At 37.8% G+C, this 26,483-nt stretch overlaps 2 protein-coding genes across 7 annotated transcripts in view; both read right to left on the bottom strand.

Annotated features, from left to right (window-relative positions):
• Positions 1 to 5,073, bottom strand: part of LOC146167557 (A disintegrin and metalloproteinase with thrombospondin motifs 7-like) — a 52,409-nt gene extending 47,336 nt beyond the window's left edge. Inside the window, exons 1-3 of the mRNA XM_083391742.1 lie at positions 4,477 to 5,073; positions 2,938 to 3,196; positions 2,453 to 2,648 (exon numbers count right to left, since the gene is read on the bottom strand). Of these exons, the coding sequence (XP_083247868.1) occupies positions 2,453 to 2,648; positions 2,938 to 3,196; positions 4,477 to 4,660 (639 nt within the window). The 5' untranslated portion in view covers positions 4,661 to 5,073. The remainder of the gene's footprint in view (positions 1 to 2,452; positions 2,649 to 2,937; positions 3,197 to 4,476) is intronic.
• Positions 5,074 to 7,457: 2,384 nt separating this feature from the next.
• LOC146167555 (kinesin-like protein KIF1A) overlaps positions 7,458 to 26,483 on the bottom strand; it is a 39,048-nt gene continuing 20,022 nt past the window's right edge. For 4 of the 6 annotated variants that reach the window (XM_083382194.1, XM_083382494.1, XM_083382569.1 and 1 more), the window contains 22 exons: positions 26,015 to 26,133; positions 25,479 to 25,585; positions 24,744 to 24,924; positions 23,726 to 23,858; positions 22,775 to 22,865; positions 22,071 to 22,189; positions 21,424 to 21,479; positions 21,008 to 21,119; positions 20,209 to 20,363; positions 18,566 to 18,674; positions 18,321 to 18,344; positions 17,926 to 18,040; positions 17,190 to 17,320; positions 14,900 to 15,110; positions 14,161 to 14,354; positions 13,367 to 13,517; positions 12,708 to 12,767; positions 12,111 to 12,238; positions 11,323 to 11,478; positions 10,511 to 10,697; positions 9,887 to 10,005; positions 7,458 to 9,225 (listed from right to left, as the gene is read on the bottom strand). In XM_083382194.1, the coding sequence (XP_083238320.1) occupies positions 9,183 to 9,225; positions 9,887 to 10,005; positions 10,511 to 10,697; positions 11,323 to 11,478; positions 12,111 to 12,238; positions 12,708 to 12,767; positions 13,367 to 13,517; positions 14,161 to 14,354; positions 14,900 to 15,110; positions 17,190 to 17,320; positions 17,926 to 18,040; positions 18,321 to 18,344; positions 18,566 to 18,674; positions 20,209 to 20,363; positions 21,008 to 21,119; positions 21,424 to 21,479; positions 22,071 to 22,189; positions 22,775 to 22,865; positions 23,726 to 23,858; positions 24,744 to 24,924; positions 25,479 to 25,585; positions 26,015 to 26,133 (2,701 nt within the window). In that variant the 3' untranslated portion in view covers positions 7,458 to 9,182. The remainder of the gene's footprint in view (positions 9,226 to 9,886; positions 10,006 to 10,510; positions 10,698 to 11,322; positions 11,479 to 12,110; positions 12,239 to 12,707; positions 12,768 to 13,366; positions 13,518 to 14,160; positions 14,355 to 14,899; positions 15,111 to 17,189; positions 17,321 to 17,925; positions 18,041 to 18,320; positions 18,345 to 18,565; positions 18,675 to 20,208; positions 20,364 to 21,007; positions 21,120 to 21,423; positions 21,480 to 22,070; positions 22,190 to 22,774; positions 22,866 to 23,725; positions 23,859 to 24,743; positions 24,925 to 25,478; positions 25,586 to 26,014; positions 26,134 to 26,483) is intronic. The other 2 variants (XM_083382347.1, XM_083382273.1) reach the window with 2 other exon arrangements.

The raw sequence follows: 26,483 nt of genomic DNA, 5'->3' as shown, positions 1-26,483 counted from the left end.
CCTCCAAGGCCGCAATTACATAACAGATTGCACGTGATATTTGTTTCGTTAGAACACAGTCCAAATGTAAGCTGCGGTCACGAACGTGTATTTATAAGTGTGGCAATGAATATTATCACGTCAGCATGAAATTCGACAAACGCCGTGCACGCCCTATTTCAAATTTAATGCAATTGTAGTTTGAAACTGAAAATTGCACCACTTTGTGTCTGATTGACACGAAAATTAATGGTTTAAATTTAGGCAGGTGCAGTTCGTGTAAAAGTGTGAATTTGAAAATATAAAATGAAACATAAGAGATAAATAAGGAATTCTTTTAAATCAATTTTTACAATCTGAAACAAGCTTCTATGTATTCATCGCCATGGGGAGTTTAACAGTATGTAACATTACTCAAAAGCTTGCGCTGCAAAACATACCAAGCTATTATTCAATCAACTACACACTACATTGGCCCAACGGGATCCACATGTATTTTAGGAGTTACCAAATCAGGAGTTTTCGCAGAAACATATATTACACAACACGTAGAACAAGATGTCCATTTGCCACTTTATTTATTGAATAAATCTATATTGGCCCACTAGTTATATTAAAGAAGTGGGCCAAGGGAAAGCAGGTTTATTTTCAAACCAATTATACAGAGTTTTTGAAAAACTCCTTGACCACCCGCGATCGCTTGAACCACAAGGACCAATTGGGCGCCGCGCTACAAATTGAGTCAAGCTAATTATAAGCTTAGCAAGACACTTGAGAAAAGAAATATGCCGTGAATTCCTATTTTTACTCTCAGACACCTGTATTCAAGACCAGTACACATGGGAATGTGGACACCTGGTTTAAGTTGTAATAAATCAAAAGTATATACCAATTAAAAAAAACTTTTTCGAGATAATAACGCGCGGCCAACGCGGTCATCTGAGTGTACAATACATCAATAAAATTTAAAGAAATACACTTGTTCAGGTAACTGACTGCAAACGTACGCTGGTTGTGAAAATTGCAAGAGAACAAGATAAACAAAGTGAGACGGTTTCACGAAATCGCAAAAAACTAACTTGCGTGCTACAAGTGGTCTAAACTGGCCTATAGACTGTTGTGTGTAAAATGACGACACGTTTTCAAACGTGGCTACTTTAAGAGATTTTTAGCGTTAGATTTCACACATCTATTCTAAGATTTCTCCACTATTATACCCCTATAATGCAAGAATGCGTTGGTGTAAACAAAAGCGTAGAAACAGCATAGAAACGTTGAGTTGGCATTGCTCATGAGGTGGCGTTGCGCAACTCCTTATAAGGAGATTGAGCACAGGGTTCGGCGGCTAAGTTCAAGTAGCCCCTGGTAACCTTAGTCACTAAAACAACAGATTTAAGGACGAGTTGTGTCTAAAGTGACTCGAAAGTAAACCAGGACCATCACGCGTCAATTTAAGGTCTGGCGTGGCAAACCGTAAAAAGTCGGGTTCGCAGACTTGTACACTCAAGTGAGGGTGCCTGCGAGGAATTTTCTCACGGTTGTAAATGATTATCCCCTCTTTTTAGATATAACTCTATTTATAGCAATAAAGAATTGTTCTAGCAGTGCGTGGGTCGCCGCACCCTGGGCATATTTCAAAATTTTAGGACCCCTTCTAGGGACGGTTTTTAACCTCTCCCAAAGGTCTGTGCAGTGTTTGTTGAACCAACACAACTTTGGGACGGGCTTTAACCAGGATTGACGTTCTAATTATGGTATCAGTTTTCAAGCTGGGTGACAAAAAGGTAACTGAAACCTCAAGGAATCCGTACAGGACAATGAGTTTGTGGCGGACACTTTTGCGACGAGATCGGTCAATGTCGGCAAATCCACGGGAATTTTGCATGGGAAGCGAGAAAAAATATATTTTACTATCCCTGTGAATTGAAACTTAATACCTAGTGAATGCGGTTTAAACAAAGGGTGAGGGTAAAACACTTAAATAAGATGGAACGAGTCGGAATCAGATACCGGAAATATTATTTTGGGTCGAAATTTAAAATTAAATGCATTCGTGAAATATCTCTGCACTTTTCCCATAGGTAAACCCAAGAACTCTCTTTGCATATGATACACACATAATAACGGTGATGTATGCATTTTAAAGTGGGTTCAGTCCTAGCATGCATCTGCACCTTGATAATTTACGCCAATCAAGCTAAAAAACTTCAGCCTCACAGTTTTTTGATAAGCAATATCCCAATATTCCATAAGCAATGGGCAATAGTTCCACTTTAACATGGATCATTTTGTAAAAAAAGCAGACCGATCCAAAAATATTTGTTCGTTACAATTCATAATATAGTATTTCTAGAGCTAGAGATTCTTATATTGTGAAGGGTGCCACTAGTGATAAATTAACAATTTGTGCTGCACTTGCGCAATGCTTCCCGGCAAATAAATTTTACAATTTATTGACTTTATACAAACTCACCAATCCATCACAAGTTGAGATGGCGACTTTTGATTGGTCGTGGCCGATCACGTGACCTCTGTAGTGACACGGCCAGTTGGTGCCCCGCTGAAGAGAGGACCTTTGCATGATGGCGTCATCTTCTTCGTCAAAATCGTGTTCGGCTCTTTCGATGTCGTGGACACGCTCCACTACAAAATTGGGGTGGATCAATTTCCTGAAAAAAAGAAAGTTTGTCTTCTAGAAAGGGAAGTAAAATGAAAAATAATGGTGTTTGAGATAAAAAAGTGTTAAATTTATAAGGGTAAATTGGATAGATACAGTAAGGAGAAATATAGTGATTGGATAGTTTAGGTATTGAGTTTCGCTATAAGAACACTTTTACTTGCTTAGAAATAATCGTGTATATAGTTGAAAACAACAACCGAGACAGAATTTTATGCACATTTTTACGAGCAGAAAATCAAACTGCGCCATTTAACAAATAGATGTAACCAAAAGATTACCTATTTTGCGTGACGTTGACAGTAACTTCTCCTTTGCCAACATGGAGTTTAAAATAAACATTGTCGTTTCGTCGTCTTCCATCGGCACCGGCGTCATCAACGTCGCGTTTCCGCCGAGATTTTTCTTCTTCATAGTCAAACTTGACTCGATGAGATATAAAATCGCCCACGTGATTTACTCTCGTCGGATGAGTGATGTCAAATTCTTCGGCATCCTGCTTCGATTTGCTGTCAGCTGATCCGAACAACGACGCAAGATCTGTCAATCGGGTGTCGGGAGTTATGACTCAAGCAAGCACAGCAGATTTATGCTTGCCCTCGTAACATATAAATGTTTACTTTGCGAACCAAACATGCCTCCCATTTAAACCTATTGCATTTTTTAATTAAAATTTGTGTTTACCCTTTTGCCAATTGTACTTAAGCAATTTTAATATCGAAATTTACTTATTTATTTATTTAATTTAAGTTTGTGACAAAACTATCGCTAAACTAAACAAAATTAAAAAACCTAATTTTAGGCTTTGGAAAAAATTACCCTTATTTCAGGAAAATTCTAACGGTTAAAAGTATTTTTTAGGTGTAAGGCATTATTAATCACAAGTGTTTCACCTAAACAACTTCTAACAAAAACGTTTATTAGCCGTAAATAATGCAAACCGTAACTTTGTGTGGACGCTTTGATAGCGAGGTTAAGTAAGGAATGAGGGCGAAATAAAGATGCAAGTTTCGAACTAAGCTCATCTCAGTTTAACCGCAATTATTTTCACATTATTGCGCCACAGACAAGATCTAAACCGCCAAGCGTACAGCTCTTTATGAAGCGTGAAAAACAGAGCAGGCTAACGAAAGTAGCTCAGGACAAAAACTTCAGGAACAGCTTGCAATTTTGGCTTCGATCAGACGTACGATCAAACCGCTTTAACCACGCTAATGCAGAGACGGTCTGCTACACCTTTTATCGCTAAGCCGGTCGCACGCTTGCCCTATAAATAAACCCGCGGCTCCAGACAACACAGAAGTCCACGTGCGCTCGGCGGCCATCTTTGTCTGCGAGGCCCCAGGCTGCCGCATTCAAGCAAGTGCCAAAATCAACAAATGTGGACTGAGATTAGCAGTTATGCCTAAGGATCCGTTCAGGTCAATACATTATTTGCTTAATACCTATGCCATGGGTATCTAAGAAAAGGATATCGATTAAGGATTTACAGCATACATTCGAATATGTACTTTTATCTCGTCAAACACATTTTTAAGTTAACGTTTTCCCTTGGTAAACCCAATAGCGCTTCTGGAAAACGTGAGTGTGTGGAACACCTAAAACAAGCCACGTTAAATCTGTTGGTTCTTCTTTAAAACGTTATAAATGTCGACGACAACCTTGGGTCCCCGTTCAATACGCCACTACATTCCAAAAGGTTACAAGTGCTCAAACAAAACACAATTGCCTGCGGAAAACCTACGTCGCGTTGGTTCGACAAATAAAACGGGAAAACGCACTGCGACACCAGGACATTCAACCCTCACGAAGTCACTGACCTGCTACTTGACTTTGCAGATTTGATTCCAAGTGCTCCTTTGTTTCAAACTTGATCGGACGACTTTCCAACTTGACTTTGGTTGTTCTGGCGCCAACTGTTATTCCTAATAAAAGCCCAACAATGATCAAAGCGCTTATTTGCCGCGAGATCGGTATCCCAGTTTGACAGGTCCTTAAATTCATCGTTTTAAATTGGGCACAGGTCTGTGTGAGTGACAGTCCGCTTTCCTCAGTTTCCGTTTCTCGATCAGGCTTGCATTTTCCCTTTAAAGGGTTTAGCCGATGACTGATTTGGTTCTTACAGTAATTTCTGTTCAATGAAGCAGCACAGTCAAGACACACTTTTGGGTCTGGCGTTTCTACTTTATATGTCCGGTGAACTGTTACGGGCCAACTTGAGCTACCGCCTTTTCATCACAGAGTAATCCTTCAAATTGGCGCCCGGCAAAAGTGGGACCGCAAGTGCTGTCGAGGTCTGAGACGGGGAATCTGCCGAGGAAAGAAGGCTGTCGGGCCGCCGCTGGCTTTTAGCAGATGCGATGTCGTTTTAGCCTACAAGCTTCGCCGTGCAATACACATCCGACAACAAGCGGCTGTACACAAGGCCTTTTCGCTGTACATATAAACGACACGGTGTAATGTGGAAGAACTTTCAGGCAATACAAGAACTTTACAGATTACGATACCGATTAGAAATTACGCATAACGCGTTGCTACGCTAGAAGCATGTCTGGCCAACAACCTAATGAAACTGCCTGTTAGTGTTTCAGCTTTTTATAGACTGGTTGGTTCATAGACCACCAACAAAAACTTTCTTAAGGTAGTGCCATTTATTAACCTAAAAGTATTGTACTTGCTTTACTCCCTTACTACTGAACACTAAGGACTTCTTTTATAGTGCTTACGTAGTAGTATTCCGTGCTGTTTCGACTGCCTTGAAGTTTTAAAAGTGGAGATACTAACAGGTTGTTAAAGCAAATATTCAGAAATTGCAATAAGAAACACAACCGCAAAATAATTACTCACAACTAACAGTTGCCACTGCGGCTTTCTGCGTTCGTCGCGTAGCGTCGGTTGAGACTACCTATCAGCAGATCAAAAGTCCTTAACATGACTGAAACTTACGTTTAAGCACCAACATTAAACGCTGGCATTTTCGTCGCCAAATCAGGGCCACCTTTGCAGCATTGAGCGAGCAAAACTGCGCTGCAGGCCTCCGAACAATACCAGACTCGCCGGCCTTTTTCTGCCGGGCTAAGCGCGCCGACCGCGAGACTAAACAAGAAGATAAAATGCGACCTCGTGCGCAGGGGTCGAAATAAAAACTTATTATGCGATCGTTGGCGCAGGGGTTAAGATGAATCTTAAAGGCGCACACGCGTGCCCAGGGTATGAACTAAAAAAATGTATTAATTTTTTTTTTCGCTTTGAACAAATATATCATGTAGATCTAGTTAAAAATAAGAACATTGTTTTAGAACCAGGTCAAAACGTTAAAATAATTTAGCCCACACGAGGTTTATTGAAGGGTAAAAGTTTTTAAAGGATTAGACTTTGAACCCTTGATGAAAATAACGTTTTTACAGTGCTACCGTACACGAACCAAAGGAGTTCAGCACTATTAAAAAGTTCAAAATGCTAGCTTAACCTTTGCCTACGAAAAAGGCCTCTTGGCCCTTGTAAGTTTAATAAGGTCCCGCTTCGCGCAAGCTCTGACGAAATATGTTTGAGAACAAACACGCCACAATCCAGCGGCTTCGCCATGACATTTGCGCAGTGGATGTTACACCTTTGCTCGGTGTTTGCCATCAACCTGTCTTCCGTAACCGGGCATCTGTAAATCAGCCGCAATCCGCTATAACCGGGCATCTTTAAGTCAGCTACATATTCAGCATGTACAAAAATCCCCGTCTTTCTGCCTAAGTGTTGAAAATGTTGGATTGGGCAGCAACCAAAAAAATTGTCACTTCGTCCCTCATGAAACCTGCGTAAAGCGCAGTGGCGTGGACTAGTTCGTTTTACGACTGTAAAAACGGATTTAGTGAAAACATAAATATTATGTATGTAATCATTTTCTAACATTTTTTTCAAACAGGAAAATTTTGCAACCACCAATTTTTTCTAAAGGATTTCTAATTTATTTGATACCCATTCAACTTTAAATGGCAGGAGTTATTTTTGAATGCTTTTTGCGGTCGAAATGTCAACGATGGAATATAGCCTACTACATATTATTTCTTGTTCTTAACAAAATTCTAGATTGCTCTCAACTGGAAATCATTCTTTAGGTAAACCCTGAAACTTATCTTGGTCTTTTACTAAGTCTGAATATTTTTGAAGAGTTGTTTTACAGTTTATAATTCAAAAATTACGGTAGATAGCTGCCTAGCCTACCCCCTTCTCCAGAAAATGATTATTACCGATCAGTGCATAAATATAGCCCACATAGTACATGACCCTTGGTTTTTGTAGCAGTAGCGAAAAGCATGGCACGAATTAATTGTTTCCTGTATTGGCAATAAGTAGGCGATGGTCGGGTCGAATGCATTCTGGAGTATTTTAAAGATGTTGAAAATAATATCGAATCGTATGTAGATTAAAGGGTCAAATATATATGTAGGCATACATACATTGTTTATAATGGCATAGCCAGTCTCTGAAAACAAGAATGCATTTGCCACCAATGTTGGTTTCAAGTAAATTCATTACTATGACATTTCCCAGTGTTTACGGTTGTTTTTACCTGGAAAGCTGTCACACTTTCACCAATGCCGACACCGACAGTGTCTCAAATATTTTCGATTTTGAAAACAAAAATAATTCGTTCCGTTCTGACCTTTAAGCCTGGTTTTGAATACCTGAATAAGTAATGAATATGTGACCACTTGCCATACACCGATAAACTCTATTCTTACGACAGAAGAACCAAATTACCACATCCGACAAATGCGGTCACGAAATCTACGACACAAATGGGCGAAGGCGATTCCGCAACACGATACAGCAATGGTCACTTACCAGTCAGGACGTCAACTTATTAAACAGAAGGTAATCAGGTGGCACTATATAGAAACAAATTGTATTGAAATCTCTAGACAAATTGTAAGTCAAGATTCAATACGATTTGTCGTTATATACTGCCACCTGATTACCCTAATTTAGAATTAGACAAATACGGCCATTTACAAAGAATATTGTTCAACATGCAATTCACACTTATAGTAAGCACACGATAAATGTTGGCCTTTCGTCCTAATTCAACCTCCGACCACCAAGATACGATTTAATACTGGTAAATTGTCCAGACTTGATTACACATGAAAGTGTTTAGAGAATTTAGAGATGGATGACAAAACTTACAATTGGAAACAACAAAATCACAAATAGCACCAGAATAAGCGGAATTGCAAATGCAACAACCAAAAAGGTTGGTTAAATTATATCCCACAAGTTATTATCTGATTTGATAAATAAGCGAGTTTTTACCGAGTTCGAGCGTATGCTGGCAGTACTGCAATGAAGAAAAAAATGAACACTGATGAAGAACGTAGAAAAATAAACTAAAGAACAAGGAACCAAAAATTGCACTGCATTATTTTTGCGGTCTGCTGAGTTCACAGTATAGCGTTGGTAGTAATATTGTTGAGAGGATGTTAGTCGTATGGTGGAACGTACAGTGGCGTTGGCAGTGGTTAAGTTTGGGCAATTGGCAGGACCGCACATCGCAATATAGAATTTTTTTGCTTTTATATTATCAGTAACTTTTATTATTAACTGGACAGCTATGATTGTGTTCAAAGGTAAAGTAAAAAAACAATATAAACAAAAGTGTGAGCTAGTTAGTGAGCGACAAAACAGCGGGGAGTAAATACAAAAGAAAAAACGTAAGAAAAGGATTTATGAAAAATAATGATATATCGGTGGGAAAATAAATAAATACATGCTAATGTGAACGAATCAAAGATGTCAAAATATAGTTTGGGCTACGCCACATGACGCTATCGTACAGCCAGTGTGCGTAAATACTCTGCAAAATTAATGAAGATAGAGTGACGAATAGATACAAGAACGCTCAACTTGCAATACGATTGTTACGACGTTTATTGCTGCATTGAAGGTGGATACGTAATACTATCAAACAGGGGCATGCTTTCAATAAACTTTAAACTAAATTCGATTGCGTACTACTCAATAAATCTCGACTCAATAAAGAAAAATATCAAGAAGGATAAGGTTATCTGCAATTTTTGCGAAAAATTCAATGGACAAATATTTTAAATCTTGTGAAATATTTAACACACTAAACACAAAAAGATTAAAGGCATACTTTCTGTTAAATGCTTTTAACAAAAAGATTGTGGTTGGAATCTACTGGATTAGGTATAGACTGCATTACACGATCATTCGGTGGACTGAATTAACACAAATCGCTTTTGTCGAACAAAATTAGACACTGACTTTCCCGAAAACTGCGCGCAAATCTACAATACTGACGGTGAAAAATAAACAGGTAACATTTGCTGCACTCTATATGAGAAAAAAATCTAATACTCTATACGGCCATTGCACGTCAATAAGCTTAGACTGGCGAACGGTATCTTTGCACATCGATCAACACGATATAACTTATTCATGCAGAGACTTTTTGCGTCTGTTACTATGGCGAAGGCGGCGGTGCGAATTGGTTGCCAGGGGAATGACGTCATCAAGTCTCGACGGTTTGCCTTTTTCGCGCCAGTTTGGATCTGCTGAAAATATAGACACAAATAAAAACGCGCGAAAAGAAGATTCGGCAATGGGGCACCAAGACGTTTTACACAGTTCTCGACAACAGTGGGCTCAATAGGATGCAGTACAGCTTTTTTGCGGTTGTATTATCACGGCTGTGATACATTTATATAGGAACACACGATAGGACCTTCAAAAAACAATATATAAAGGTAATTTATCTGTATGCAATCGTATCAAGACCAGCGACAATATAAAACCAAATGAGCAGTAATATCTTCAGTTCTTGTTCCTAATTAGGTTATCTTTCAGACTATTGGCTATTAGTCCTATTTTGGTTTTATTTTTAACTGTTTTTGATTCTGCCGGTAATGTTGTTCTATTTTCGGTCTTTTTGATCGAGGGTGTTTTTATTCGTCACGTTAAAAAGGTTATCTTTTGACGATTAATTTATTTAAAAAAGGTCAAGTTTTCCCCAATTTTTTCTGCTCTACTTTTAAACTGTTTTGCCTGAGCACGCAGTCATTTACGCGAACGTAAATAAACACGATATTGCTTTATATTAAGCGCAATATTCTATTAACCGGCTCACTGAACCCCTGGCAGCAGTCTATTGAGGCACCAGTACACGTTAGGGGGCGCTGTTAAACCGGTACGTGGTAGGACGCGGCGTGGGTATACCTGATGGAACCCGCTAGCAGAGGGTTGAAAGCGTAAAGCCAGCCGTGCATATCAACTTCGTTGCTTGCCTGAAGCACGAAGCCCCGGTGCTGGGTGCAAACTGCAAAGCTGAAATTGTTCTGAAAAAACGAGGTTTCGAGTTAAAATAGTGTGGAAGTATATCTCTTACAAGCTGGGGCAATCGGCGCCCCAATGTTACATTTGCTATGTTTGATAGTTTAGTCTGCAAAATCAAACGGTATTTCTTTGTAACAATTTGTAAAACAAAAAATGTTTCCCAACTGAAAACAAACAAAATATATTTCACACAGTTAATTTAAAAATTTAAACAGTACGGTCAGGTAAAGTGCAATGCAAATTTATTCAACGCGTTTGTTTAGTAATCGCCGAAAATACCACATACACAGCTTGATTTTATAAGATTTTTAAAATATAGGAATCTTGATCAAGGAACGTTTAGTTCCTTCATAACCAAAGCGGTTTTAGCTTAATTGCCTTGGTTGAGACCCAAATTGTCTGAAATGCAAATTATGGTGGCAAAACACGATCCGACAAGTAATAAGCCGAAAACTTGCAGTAAGACTTACAATACTTAAGACTTACAATACAACAAGCCCCTCTGACCTGCGTGGGGTGCTCCTGCGAGCATTCCACAACGGTGCTGGCGAGGTTGAACATGCCGCGCTCGACCGGGTCCTTATGGTGGTTGTAGAGGAACACGTAGGGCCGACGCACCACCACCCAACGCTTCATCCAACAAGTCAGGCCAGGCTCGAGCAGGTTCAGGTAGCCTCGGCGCGACACCACAGGGCTGCGAGAGCGAAACAGGAAATGTTTAGTGCTGACAACGAACGATGTTAGGCACTAATTGATAATGAGGCAGTTTTGGGGGAAATTAAATGACAATGTTGACCATGTTTTGTTTACCAACTTTAATCCCTATTTGAAACCAAAGTCATAAAACGATTTTAGTTTTGTTTTGAATAAATGATATAGTAGTGGGCCATACGTTTGGGAAAGAACCATACACATATACTTTAGTTCCTTGTCTAATGTGTATGGCAGCGATATTTTATACTTACACGCGCCTTTAGCAACAAACTTACGACATGTTTCTTGGGTAAAACTATTTTTACCAGTGTGACTTTATTTTCTAATTTAAAATCTTGTACAACAACTTAAGGTTAAGTATAGAAACATGGCCAAACTTGGTTATCTCGAATGGCTGAAATTGATACGAAATAACCAACGTAACTTAGCTCAAAATTAAAGTTGTAGCCACAATCTGTACAAAACGGCAAACGACTGTAAAATTTGGCTGTTTTTTAGATAATTTTGCTGATGCATTTTGTCAAATTTTAAATTCCCGTTCCCACAAAAAAAATATCAGAGAAAAAAACACAAAAAAATCGTAATTAACACAAGCCTCAACCAACCTGACTCTAATCTCGGCCACCCAAGGAATGTAGCGCGAGGTTTTCCACGATGCTGGTTCGCTGTAATCGGGGGTCGTCGAACCGCTGCCCGTGGGGGTGCTATCCGATGAGAGGAGCGATTGGAGATCGAGTCGCCCCACCGAAGGGCGCCCACTGCTGGAACGCAAATGCAACGACGTCACAATTTTGAAGCGCCATTAAACTTTAAGGGGAAAACTCGAAGAAAATTATGGCTAAATGCTATTTGCTCTTTTAGGCGGTTTTAATTTTGAAGGCGGTGAGACAACAAAATAACATTGGCCATACAATGCTAACGTCGTGTGTTACTACAGCAGGGATAGCGAATCTTTCTTATTGCGTGGGTCACTAATCAGGCCGTTATCCATTGAAAATACAAAAATAGGTCATACATTAAATCACCTGGTAGAATTATTGTTAAACTAGCTGTTGTATTTTTCAGCAAAAAATGTGATTCGCATGAATATTAAGAACCAATAAAATTAAGCAACAGTATCAAATCAAAGAAGATATAGACAAACACTCAAAGCGTTCAAAACTGTTTATTACAGGATGTTTTGACAATACAAAGACCTTCCCTGATTTAAAAAAGACTTTGCGTGTAAATAATTAAAAAGGTGCACGTATTGACTTTCAACTCAAACGTAGGTTTTGAGATAGGTATACACAGTTCTGTCTGCGAGATAGCTTGAACATCAGTTTTCCGAATCTACCATGACCAAAAATTTGCCGGCTTTCGAGCTAAAGCGCAAAATCACAAACCACATCACCTGGCGGTTTCGCTGACGTCATGTGGAAATATGATGCTGTTGCTTTGAACAATGTTGTGACGAGATTGCGAAGTAGGAAAGCCGATGTCGTCCGCTACTATGCCGCTCTCGTTGTGAGCTTCCGCAAGCTAAGTGAAAAAGGGTGAGGTTTTAGGTGACAAAGTCTCACAGAACTTTAGTTGCTTATTATTTTGCAGACAACCATTTCGTTAATCTGTTTTATTTTTGCTTACAGCGGTATTGGTCCATTTTTAAACAATTGTATTATAATATTGAAAGGCTTTCGCACAACCGTGCTTCATCTGTTCATTTGTTCGCAAGTTTGTCAACAGTATAACAAATAATACAATTATTGTTATGCAGGTGCAACCTGATTTCCAGATTTTGTTGTGGTTAGTATCGTTATAAATATGCATTTGAGACTATTTACGCATTTAAGATGAAACAATATTTTACCTCCAGTAGGAAAGATCAGCAATTTATTTTATATATATCCAACAACTTTTTGATATCGTATTTATGGTTATAGATGAAACTTGTCAACGGTCGCATATCAAATACTGAAGCATCGGCTCTAAACAATTTTGCCCAACACACCTGAAGAGGATCGTGGAAATCGAATATGCTTGGTATTCGGTATCGCATCAGCTGTACGCACTAAGATAAAAAAGTGTTAAGGATTATTATCAAAATAATAAAAGTTTACAAACAGGATACAGCGTATGGAAAAGCTTTATTAGGTATGGTGGTTATTAGGAATAACGTGCAATAATGTTGAAATGTCTCGTTTTTTTTGAACAGTTTAGATGTGGACCAGTGACATTTATGAATATTACATTAATAAAAATTATTAAAACGAGGGGCGAACGCAAATATGTCACTATCGGAGTATAGTGGTCGTTTAGCTATACAACTTGAGGAATACCTCAGTAGCCAAACGGCTGCCGTATCATTTTTAATTACCTATTTTGCAGTCGATTCAAATCTAGGGCAAACTGGTTACCAACTCACTAACGATAATATGCTATCATTGGTAACGAAAAATACAAGGAGAACCTACTGCAGAAAACAGGGAAAAAATTGAAAAAATGATAAACTTAAACTTTAGGGGAAAAATAGTTGGCACACTACACTTGCATGGAAATAATGAATTTACCAACAACTGCTTTGTCACGGAGTTCAAGTTTTCAACAAGTATTATTGACAGTATTGTAAACTGAACTGTCATTCAATTTTTGTCAATTATTAAAAAATACCTTTCGAGCGAGTTCTTTATCGCCGTTAAGAGGCGATGGTAGGTCACGAGGTCTGGTCAAACAACCAGTGGTGGCGCTCTTGCGCACTTTCGAGGGAAGGTCGCGAGCCATGACGTCACCGAAGTTGTCAAAGGTTGTCAGAGACGACATCCTAAAAAAAAAAAAAGCAAAAGTTAAAGATGTCAACTCCGAGGAAGGTAAAATAAAACAGATGAAGTATTTAATACCATATTTTTTATAACTGTCGAATAACTCAATAGTCTATATCAGCCATCAGGGGTTCTTACATTTTTTACCGCGGACCCTAATTTTTTTTTTGCTTCCCGTGGACCACGGGAGGCAAAAAAATAAAAATGACGTCATAATCAACGTCACAATACATATAGACTTCATAAACCTGCTAATTTAGGACTTTAAATATAGACTAATATTTCAATAAGGCCTTCATGGACCCCTTAAACTCGTTCACGGACCCCCAAGGAGTACATGGACCCCAGTTTAAGAACCCCTGGTCTATGTTAAGCGTGGAACAACTTGGTCAATCAAAGGGTAATACGAAACAAACCCAAGCGAGCCGCAAAATCAGTAGTGTCAATCCAAAAAGTGAACATTTCTATTACTGTTAAGACACCAAAACCTGTGAGCGAGCCGCAATTTGCTCACACCAGCTCTATATTTTTTAGATATAATAACGACTCGCACCAATAATAAAATTTTATTGGTTTTGTGGTTGTGAAGTTGGTTAAGTAGAGTACACTCAAATCATTTTGATTAAAATACAGTACGGCGCATACTTGAAAGGCAGTGCTTTTGTTTCGTCGGATTGGTGTTCGTCTTGGTCACGTGGCTCGGGTGCGCACTCGAGCGTGACCGCTGCTTCCTCTTTTCCTACGGGTTCGTAGCTGCGACCTGATTGGTTGACGGAAGAGGCGGCTCGGTCGGCGCTGATGGTGTCTTGCAGAAGCAGAATGTGACGAGTCTTTTCAACCTGAACGACCGAGAAGCAAGATTAAAAAATAATTTGGGCAAAAGGCGCTGGTACCATACAAAGCGTTTTATTCGGAAAATTTTCCCTGTACGATTAGTTCTAATGATTAGGTTACACCGGAAGCCTTTAAATGGGTTAAGGTGTACTATGAAATGTGAGCCGTTATTATTGGTCAGTACTACTTTTAAAGGCCTGGCAGCAGTTGTATATACTAGTCTATAAGTGTTGTAAAAATAAGGTAGATATATTTCAAACCCCATTTTTTAAAACCTAAGTTACATTTTAGAAGTACTTCACAATTTAGTTATTAAAGAAATAAACAAGTCAATTCAGAATATTTCTACAAAAACTGTTTTACACTTGGTAATTTAATCGTAAAGTAGGGGTAGACAAAAATAATAAACAGGTAGGTTTAAAAAAGATTGAGAAGTCATAACCAAACTTTATACTTAGGTGTAGCCTAATTTCTTAAAAAAAACAGTGTTTTTGACATTTTACGACAAGTATCGCTGCCGATGGTTATATGTTTGACTTTTTTAAAGCACCTCGAGCACTTTGTGGAATCGGTCCAACTGCCACTGGTGCTCCAGTATCAAGCTGTCGCCTCTGGGGCGCCACCCGGCGAGGTTCTCTTCCCCTCTGACGTAGGTTGATGACGTGTCGATGACGCGCCTCAGGCGTCGACGCGACCCCGGACTTCCAACTCCTGTGTCGTTGTACTTGAGCGACAGCTCGTAAACGCCACTCACGCGATTGCTGTAGACATTAAAAGTTTAGTGATATAATTATGGAAATTTAGACTGTTTAGCAAAAACAAAAACAAAAAAGTAAAAAAAGCATATAATCCGTTCTTTAAATTAAAAAAAAATTGTATTTCGCAATATAAAATATCTATTTTTAATACCGATTTTTACTAAACAGAATAAATATCAACTGATTCGAACCCAAATGATTTTATTTTATTTTCAGCGTGAGATTCCGTTTATATACGACGTTTTAGATGTAAATTTGGATTTCTTACGATTTGAACGATTGAACTTCAAATGCATAAATAAAATATTTACCGAGTTCTTGTACGATCTGCATCCAGGCCCAAAAATTGTAAATTTAAAGGTCAAAATGTCTCATTTTTAAGGTAAATTAATACCTGCCCCGGTGATAGGATAAAGGTAAAGTTACAAAAAAAAAATAAAATATATAAAGTAAAATGATACTGTTTAGGCTGTCCAAAATTGTTTTAATTTAGTGATTACAAATAAGCAGCGCTAAAGCTTTTTTTAATTTTGACTGTCATTTAAATTACTCTTATTTTTAGAATAACATTTTCTTCAGACGCCAGCGAATGAGAAAATTGTATGGCGTTCGAATTCGTTCGACCCCAGTCGTTTTAATATAGAAGTATGCTCAGAGGCGAACGAAAATACACAATAAAATATTCATGAATTGGGTTTGGAGCCTCAAGGACAAAAAGATTTCCAATTCGGTAGGTCACGATTGATTGAGAAAAATCGAAACAGCCACAAAAAGAATTATTTGAAATCGATGATAAAATGAACCCAAGCAGAGGCGAGGGAAACAGGCAGGTCATTTTATCAATAAACGATGACATTTATGCCAGCATTTTTAGAAAAACAAAGTTCTAAAAATGAATAGCAAAAATGGTTAGTTACATGATTACATTTTTTATACTGGTTTCAATCAAATTAAGAGTCTCAAACAAATTAGTAAACGCCTTATAACAATTGAAACAGATCAATAAAAAATGCTTCTCAGGTTACTGTATTCGTTATACAACGTTTCGGCGACAAGTCGCTTTCGTAAGGTTGAATAAAATAAAACAGATGATAGGTTTGACGTTAATATCGGATCCGAACGATACCAAGTGGTTGTATCAGTATTCCTCCGATACTAGGTTAGTATCGGTGCCGATCCGATACCTATCGGAGCCGATCCGAGTAATTTAATTGTCCAAAATATCGGGTATCGGTATGAGAATGGAATGTCAAGTATCGAACATCCTTATCTCACAATATAAAGTAGGCCGAGTTAGTATTTGTTTTTGAGTCATTTATTAGCAGCACTTTTAAAACTGCACATAGCGGTATTTTTTTGCTCGCTAAAACTTAAACAGCCTTATGCCGCTTTAGGGCGAGCAAACTATCTGTGATATTTCGAACTATTAAATGGAGCAAGGCTCGTTACATGAGCAAGTTTTTGCCTATAGGTTCCAAAAAATACAAAAAATGCATTAAAGACGCTGTCAAGCGGGTGCCAATTCGAACCGGGGCAATCAGCACAAAAAAAGAACACACAAATTGCTGACAAACTGAAAGTACTAGTTACTTAAATGAGAAATATATTTCGCCACAAAATAAGTCATCATCAGTCTCTTATTCAATTGGAACCTTTTTGCAAAATTTAGTAATTTCAATAAAAATATCAAAGGCATTATATTCGATAAAAACGACATTTTGCAATTTACAGACGTTTCAGCAATAACTCATGCCATCATCAGTGTAAAAAATCAAGTGAAGACAAAAGCGATAAGACGTAAAAAGAAAGAAAAAATGGACAAAAAATAGCAGCGAAAAAAAGCGATGTACGGGTCATGGGGTGTACTCATACATCGCCTTTTTTTTGCTGCTATTTTTTGTGTCGTTTTTATCGAATATTATGGCTTGATATTTTTATTGAAATTATTAAAGAAACCCGTGTATTGTGTTCCAAAGTTAAATAACTAGAACTTAATAATGACAGACTTTGACTAAGACAGAAAAGTCCAAAGAATATGAACAAATTGTTTTGCGAAAAAAATATTCGAATTTGCGAAGTCACCTGTCAGGCGATCTGTATGATCCGCTGAAAAAGCTCCTTAGGGTGCGAGGAGTCCGGAGCTTGGCGTCCCGGTTGCAAACCATCAGGCACAGGTCCTTGGAGATAACAACGGGCACCACGCAGTTGTCCAGCTGTGAAAGCAAGCAGAAAACACATGCTGAAAGATTGAGATTTCGACATTTTTAGTACAACCGTCTACAGACGTGTAGATAGGTATTGCATATTTCAGGCACTTCGGGTGGACAAATTTAAATCCTTGGGCGCCGGGAATTAAAATTTCGAAGTAAATATTTAATTTTTCGTTCTTTTCACATTGGATTTTTTTGATCGTTGGTCTAAGACAGTGGTTGTCAAACTTTTCAGGTTTTGGAAAAAAAATTTAGCTTTCAAAAAGCGTGAAAACTGGGAACCTAATAAATACAGTTTCTAATCGCAATTTAACTTAACCATCAGTATTGTGATTTCGCACACAGCTTATATCAAATCTGACAGTAAGATGCGGTAGTTGTTTAATGTTTATGCAGGCAGAACAGAATAACAACACGCCGCCGCGACTATAAGAAGGACAGTCTGGAGTTCACTTTTCACTCACTTCCAAATAAACAGCGAGAGTGATGTAGACCTCTTATTTTAAATCTAACAGTTAGTTTCGGTAGTTGTTTATGCAGGCAGCACAGAATAATCATACGCAGCGCCAATAGGACGTACAGTCCAAGGTTTATCAGTTTTCACTCACTTCCAAATAAACGGTGAGAGTGATGTAGACCTTCTCGCTGGAGGGGGTTACCCGGTTGAGAAGCTGGGAATTGTGCAGCGAGCTGTCCCAAGACGATTCGAAGCGATAAAATGTTCTGCGACAATACCAGTAAAAAACGTACGGTTGCGTTTCCAATGGGTTTCCATGTGGTTTTTAGATTACGTTGAAATGTTTTAGAAAATTTAATTTTTGCTTTTAAGGTAAAGCAGTACCTCGCCATTAATTACACCGGCCCAATGCCCATATCATTAATATTTTTTAATTTACAGTCAACAGAAAAAATATCTATTTTTACAGTTTTGTAATAGGTCATTACATACGCAGTGGGCATGGCCATGTATTTAAATATTATCTAGAAATACATAAAAACTTACCTTGTATCTCTTCCATAGGAGATTCTGAAAAGTAAAAGTAATACAACATAAAATACACGATAACAAAAGTGAAATTAACATTAAATACATAAATACATAAAAGCTAAAACTATTTACTATTACGTGAAGTTACTAATAGGGGGTTAGCTCAACTCCTTGGCATGTCTATACAATAGGGTCTGACAAATGGCTTAGCTAAATCTTCCTTTTAACAAAGGATAAATACAATATATAGTTGCACTCACCTGTCGTCAATGGGCGGATAGACGTAATGACCAGGAAGTAAGCTTAGGGAGAGAATGTTGTCGGTTGAGTTGGGACAATCTTCGGCTTTCTGCTTTTTGCGGATTCGGCCTGCGGTTATTAGATGCATATAGTTACAAGAACGAACTGCTAATATATAAAAAAACAAGGCCCAAAATAAGATAATAGTAAATTGCTTATTTATGCCTGGCATCACGTTTCAATAAAGTAAGGCAAATTATGTAATACAAAATAAAATTATTTACACATTACACTTCTCCTGAGAGTTAAGACATATATTTATTGATGTGACTTACAGCACAGTCGATTTCGGTTAGTCCCAACTAGGGATGTTCAAAGTAGAATCCCAAGGTATTCTAGAATAATAGGTTTCGAATCTAGAATAACGAATCCAGAATAGCGAATCCTAATATATTTTTATTAAATTATTTATCCTCGATTTTGTTTGGGGAAGGGATTAATCTTAATCTACCCTACAGGGCCCACAATCACAGCAAAAAATAGCCCAAACAATTTTCTAACATGTGAACATTATAATAAAAAAACTCTCTCATATGTTTAACATTCTTAACAAAGTTCTGTCATCTTAAGCCGTTCTGTAAACTGTAATATGTCAACTGCCCAGGTTGTGTCCAAAACTTATATTTTTGCCAAAAGTGAGCAAATGCAACACTGCACATAAAAGTCTTAAGCAATTCGGTCCTGATTTTGAAAGCATTATTAAGTATTATTGCTTCTTTTTTGACTAACATGATCTGCTATGCAGTCATATGATGTACTGCAAAGAATACAAAGTTATTATTGACATAACGAATTCTTGACAATTACGTGGTGCATAACTGCATAACTTCCCTGAATATTGGCCTAAAGTTGACTTTAAGTAACCCCATAGCGCATTTTGTGGACGGCCAGCACGTTTTGCAACGCTATGTTACTTTTGCAACTTAACGCATTTAGGGAAATTGCAAACTCCACACCAGAAACTACACGTTGATCGCTCGCCCAATAACGCTTGATTGACACTTAATTATTAGACGAACGTTATCGCGAGACGCGGTAATTGGTCGCCCGAAAAAACGCTGACAGTGCACTACAAGGTTACATTTAAAGCAAGCACTGTAAATTGGTCGCCGCGGCGACAGGCCAACTTACCACACGAGTTTGTGCAATTAGGCGCAACAATCCGCGGTAAAACATTAAATGATATCGGTTCCAATTACCCGAAATAAACGGCAGAATTGGATTCGAATCCCATCTGGATTCGAATCCAAGGATTCGATATTCTACTTTGAGCATCCCTAGTCCCAACCTAATTGGTGGTGTTATATTAAGTTACGGAGTCGTTATACGCACACATGTTTATATACCTGGAGATAAGGTAGCAGTAGCACTGTTAAACGACAAATTGTATTGTTGCTTTCCAAAATAAATTATGGTTCAACAGTTCCTGTTGATTTACAGATATGAAATTAATCAAATGCGGTAACCAACAAAGATTTTCGTTAACGAATACATTTGTGCAACAAGTGGACGAATTACAGGGCTTAAGTTTTTATTGTATTTTAGTAATTTTCAGCACACCCCATAAAAAAATTCATGTTTTCAAAGTTTTAGACTCACTCACCGACAACGACTTCCTTGACGTCTTTCCAGATCAGCTCGGGAGCGTGCTCGTGTACAATCGTGACCGCTATGCGGCGCTGTATGCCCTGGTGGAGCAGAAACACGCCGCTGTTGCTTGCGATGTCGCCATGGTGGTCCACTGTAGTAGCCGTGTAACTGCGCAAATAGGACGGTTTGTTATTAAGGAATGCTAACGGATGTAGTACGAGGATATGGAATGTAACATAACGGCCAACCTATAGCAATGTTCGTAATTTGTACAGTATTTTAAACGATACTCACTCAAACAGAATACACTACAAGATGTTAAAAATAAAATATAAACTCTTCTTGAAATGTTAAAAGCAATAATCTTCGACTTTATTCGATTTGATGAGTATTAACTAGTTTGGTGTTTGGTTTCGGATTGTTTTCAAACAAAAAAGTTATATTAATACCTTAAAAGTAGCCCCAAACTTCGTTTTTTCACCAACAAACATTCCAAAAATAAATTTAGGTCATATTGCCGCTTTAAAAATATATAAAGAAAATAAAACATTTACTAACCATGTGGTTTAAAAAAATTAATCAATTAGACTGGTTAAAAATACATTATTGTACTCTTTGGGAATTCTTGGTTACCAACGCATTTATTAGCCAAAGTTGAATATCAAATAAAAATATTGCCAAAATTTTTTTTCGTGGAAAATTTAAGTTTCGAAAGATTCCCAACAAATTGGCAACATCAGCATAAACCTTTACACACAACAGTCTGCCATTGACGAGCCATTGTCGTTATGTTAACATTGAGTTACACTTACTCTCCCTGTGGTTCCAACTCGCAAATCTCGAACCAAACCATGAAGTCGTACGTGCACTGGCTCCCTCCACTGGTGGGAAAGGTGTAGTGGTCGCTAATGCTCGTCGCCGGCACTGCAACGAACCAAAAAACTTATGGGCCTTGAAGTTACAAAAGAAAAACATATATGGCTTTACCTGAAAAACAAACAATTTTTTCATTTTTTTGGTAAAAACTAATAATTCATTCAGAATCATGCAAAATTAATATGCAAATAAAGTTAAATAGATATAAGTAAATATACTGAAAGGTTATTTGAACTATATATTTTAAATTAACTTGAATATTTACCATATCGCAAGTTAATAAAAACATCAGTCGTTTGACTTAAAAAATCGGGTATCGGTTTCAGTCCGAAAAAATGATATAGGCACTCACCTGGTTTGGAAAGTGGAGCCAGGGTCATAGAGGCAGGGCGTCGACTCATCAACAAACTATTAACATTAACATCGTTAAACACAGTAATGTACCTTCTACTAAAAAGAAGCTCTTCCGGTATTTATTAATTTTTATATAATGTTACGGTTTCCTAAGAAGGATGCCTTCATCAGGAAATGTAGCAATACCACGCGAAGTGAAACGACAAAGAGGGGGATTTTCAGCTTCTTTTTAGTTTGCTATGACTGGTAACAACAGCATATTTTATAAATTAAATCTAGTTAGCTTGGGATTGAAACCAGGGAGGTCTTAAAAAAATCGGTGAGGAATTGATTCCCAATACCAGTTAGTGTTCTCGAGTATGTGACGATACAGTATATGTTTATATGGCAATTAAAGGGCGCAGTTTGTTTAGAGGACAAGTTATTTCAATCACCTAAAAGTCTGCCTAAATTTAAGAAAGCACTACCAGTTGTTTCCTTGCAAGTCAAAATAACTTTGCATAAAATATCAGGTTTTATCGCATGATTACAATACGACGCATCGGACGTCGGAAGGTAAAAGCTGCAGAATGGCAAGCAAATCACTTTATCAATAAAAATCATTTCCTCAACAGTTCAAAAACAAATATCTTTATCATCGCCCACCTTTCCATGTCTTTGCTGTCTTCGTGCAAAGGATGATGGGAAAAGTGGCCGAATATCTCGAATATGATTGGCTGCGAGCGGATGTAGTCGATGAAGCGTGGTGTGACCTTGACGCAAAACTGAAAGGACAAGCAAACACGTGAGTTGGATAATCGGACTTTATGGCACAGTCATCATTACCTTATTCTGGTGATATCGTTAGGTTCAATTTAATCATATATTTAAATGGAGGTACAAAGTAAACACTTGTGGCTTTACCGAATTACAATCATATATTTATTACCAGCTTTAAAACAGACTGAACTATATACTTAAAAGAGTAGCACCAAAAAAATAACAACTGAAAAACCATAAATGTTTGTATTTAGAGTAACAGTAGCATCTTTATTAAGAAATTTCGCTTAATTACTATGATCCTCCGATACAGTTAAATCTAAAAGTAATTATTCAATTTCCATCACTTGATCGGTTAATAGAAGAAAGTCGCCAACCGTGGCGAACGTAATTAAACGATTTGTGGTTAACAGCGGACAGTAGAAGATTCGAAGCAAGTCACATAACACTGGCATATAGTTTTTGTGGAATGGATTGAAATGCATCGATTTTGTCCCGGGCGATCGGTATCGGGAAAAACCGTCGCGTCAGTTATTACGTCACAAAAAGTTAGGTCCCTGAATGACGTCACGCTGGCAAAAAAGGCTTACGTTCTGCACGTGATAGAATCCGAGGGGCGCGCCTTTGCCTGTGTTTTTCAGCGGCTCGGTGGAAAATGCCTCGTCGTGTCGATGCAGAAAGCTGAAAACAACAGTGGGCATTGTGACGTCATAGACAAAATAAGCGTCAGGTGCATGGTGAATAATTAATGACCGCATCGTTCTCAAGAACGAGAGACGTGCCGACTCGTTTGGAGCTGTGTTTTGTTCCTACTGCGAGCAATACTTTGTATTTTGAAGTAAGTCGCGATTGGAATGTTTAAAAATATAAAAACCCATGAACATTCGAACTATTAAGCGATAGAAACCATCTAATAATAAGAAAATTAAGGAATTAACAATTAACAGTATGCCGAAAGCGTTTTGGTGGCCGCGAGTATTGACTGTTTGATTTTATTTTTACACAATGGGTTACAACCGAATAAAAGGTAAATACCCAAATGGTAAAACCATGCAAACTACAATTCTAGATTGAGATGCTCTGTAGAATGCGTGATTAGGCAGAGCAAAACTGTTTTGTTTACTCCTTTAAAACCTGAAGGGTCGCAAAACAGTAATTTATTTAAAAGGGCTTCTTTGCGCTTACAATGCAGCGGTTCTCAACCAGTGGGCCATGGAAACTTTCTAGATGGGCCACAGACCAATTTTGAAAAGCTAGATTTATTGAAGAATTTAGTTCCATTTGTTTCACTATACCTAACTTTTAGAGGAATAATGCCTTGGGGAGGAATTGAGTATGAATGTAAATGAAATGTAATTTATTGTTATATGCTCCGCTATATTTTGTTCTAAACCTTTTTATAGTTTGTCCATTCACAAAAATTCATTGGGCCACATAATTTTTATGCAACGAAAATGGGCCGCCAAAAAAAAGGTTGAGAACCACTGAAATAGTGGTATTCCCAGAAACACAACAACAGGTACTTGTGATGTCGCACTTACTTGAATTGACAGAAGATGTCGGCGTACTTTGTGGAAATTCCCACGGCGTCGAGAATCGTGACGCGAAAGTGAAATTCCGAACCGATTTCAAGGTGATTTGCAAGGTCGCCCAACGTATTCTGCTCGCTGAAGACTGGTGAAAGAAACGTGAATATAAAATTAAAACCAAGCATAAAAATATGTAATTTTTAAAGCGAGGTTGGGTATTTATTAAATATTATAATTTTTAAGGCGAACGCCTCAGTTTTCCTGATTGAAATATACATGGTCGTTTAAGTATAAAATATGTATTTTCTGTTTCTCTCCTAATTTGATTTTGTTTTTTAATGTTTAATTTAATGGTAATATTTGGGTGTAGTGTGTTAATATGCAGGTTTTTGTATAACCAGGCTTTAATTGTATAACGGAACTTAAGCCTTCCTAGTTCTAAACGCTTGCAGCCCCGCAATTTTACATAAAAAAGATATTAATAACTATATGCAATCAGTTTCCTAATCAAAACTTCGCGCCACACCTCTCACTGAACAAATCGACTTTAGTGAAGTCTTTAATTAAGTTTATTGTATCCATTAAAACTAGTTTTTAAACAAGGCACACAGCCTTGGTAGATTTTAAAATTACAAACCGGTAACTGTAGTTCACATGAAGCGGTCATATTCCCACTTGTTCTTTACACTACAGGCAGGGATACAATATTTTTTAATTTAAGGATTTTAAAAACGTTTTCTTCTAAAACGCTAAAAAAAGGTTAGCAAAACAACCATCTAGAAACAGCTTCCACGAGTTTTGGATTATTCAGAAAGTATGGCGTGATATAATTCCGTAAAAACATAATGGCAATACGTTAGATATCCGAAACAAATTCGCATAACTAGACGAATCATAACAGTTTCAAAAAAGTTATCATACATAAGCGTTATAGCGCGACCCTAAGTGGTTGCCCTATGTACACCCGAGTATCAAGACATGGCCCAAAAACTTTCTCAAAAACTTCTCTACTGATATTCCTCTCGCCCACCTTCGCATCCAGATGCGTCGAATGTGCCGGAGTCGTCGGCCGACAACTTGCCGGGGTCGTCCTTGTCCTCCTTGCTCTCGATGATGGAATTCTCGGCCGAGCTGTCTCCCCGTCCCTCCACCACTCGCGTGTCGAAGTCCTCACTCACGTCACACCCGGACTCGGAAGCGAGCTCCTCCAGCTAAAGTAAATGTTTTATATTTGCAGCCGGTAGGACATTGCGTTCTTTAAAGGAAAACAGGCTTCAGTGTTGTGTTGCAACTCGGTTAAAGCTGTATTTGTCTTAAAACTGAAAACAAGTGTCGGTTTTGTAAATTGGTTTCCAGTCTAGTTGAAAAAAATAGGTCATCACTCCAGACATAAAGTTCAATGTTTGGAAAGCTTATATCGAGTAATACGTGTAAGCATTAAATACGCTATGTTAGATAGAACGAAATAGTCAGAAAGTACAAAACTATAGGTAAACCGAAAATCTATTTCTTGGGATTTTACACGATAAATATATTTGTTTTCTGTAAGCTGATGATGCTTATAGGAGTAAAATATATTTATTGTGTAATGCAAGATAGAGCGGTGATATTTTTCAATAATGCGCCATTCTTAAGTCCGCCTTGTTGGATCAAACCTAAAGGCCCAATTAAAAGGTGTGCGCCCGTCAATTTAAAATGTTTCGCGCTAAGCATCGGTTATATAACAGGGCCTGCTACATATCTTTAAAGCGTAACCAGCACATACGTTGACGCTGAGCTCGTCGAACTTTATGTGGGCGGTGGCGGACTGTCGCCTGCTCGTGTACTGCATCGCTGTGTTGTTCCATGCGTCGTTGCGGTTTCCCTTTGTGCCTGGAGTAATTTAACGTTACTTCATTATGCTGGAAAACTAATTAAAACCTATCAATCAAAATAATTGTATTGTAGGCGGGTAGATTTAGTTCTATACACTCTAGCTTTTAGACTAACAAAGGCACTGGCTGAATTGTACCACTAAAGCGCTGCAAAACGATGCTATTATATATTTACAGAAAAATGCCACATTAAACGTTGGAAAAACTACAAAAAGCTACAAAATAAAATATATTTTTCCCTAATTTATAAAATACATATCTGATTAATTGCAACGTGTGCATTTATACTTAATAAAGAAGCTAATTTCGAAGAAGAATTAAAATGTATTTGCATTTTAAGGGTTAGCTAACTCCGTTGAAAAAAAAGAGCTACAGTAAAAGTTAAATCACATATAACAACACCTATATGCAAATAGCTTGTGCTTACCCAGTATGGGTTGAACGGCGACCCTCAGAAATCCCCGAATTTCCCCGGTGTCGCTCACCACCGCCATCTTGTGGACAAGAGGGACGGGCATCAGCAGGTTGCTCAGGTACACGAAACCCCTAGGTGTGTACAAGCAATTATAAGGATTAATAAAGGTAACTATTTACAACATATATTTACCAAATGAACGAAATATCAAAAGAACAATATAGCAAATATTAAAAACAACTTATAAATTAAAAATGTAACTTTATTAATTATTTTTTATAGGGTAAAAGATCACTTTTTTTAAGTTTAAAGCCATTTTGGCATATTTTATAGGAAGACGGGTTATGAATTAAAAAAACATCCGAAAGTGTAATAAAAGCAGTCATTTATTTTGCGGTATAGTTAGAGTGTGTTAAATGTGGTCAACAATTTCGTTCATATTTAATTGTAAATCACTAAAATGCCAAAGTTCGTACTTCAA

This window comes from Ascidiella aspersa, chromosome 1 (assembly GCF_963924565.1).
Source record: "Ascidiella aspersa chromosome 1, kaAscAspe10.2, whole genome shotgun sequence".
Classification (NCBI taxonomy): Eukaryota; Metazoa; Chordata; class Ascidiacea; order Phlebobranchia; family Ascidiidae; genus Ascidiella; species Ascidiella aspersa.
This window is presented reverse-complemented; position numbering and strand designations above follow the sequence as displayed.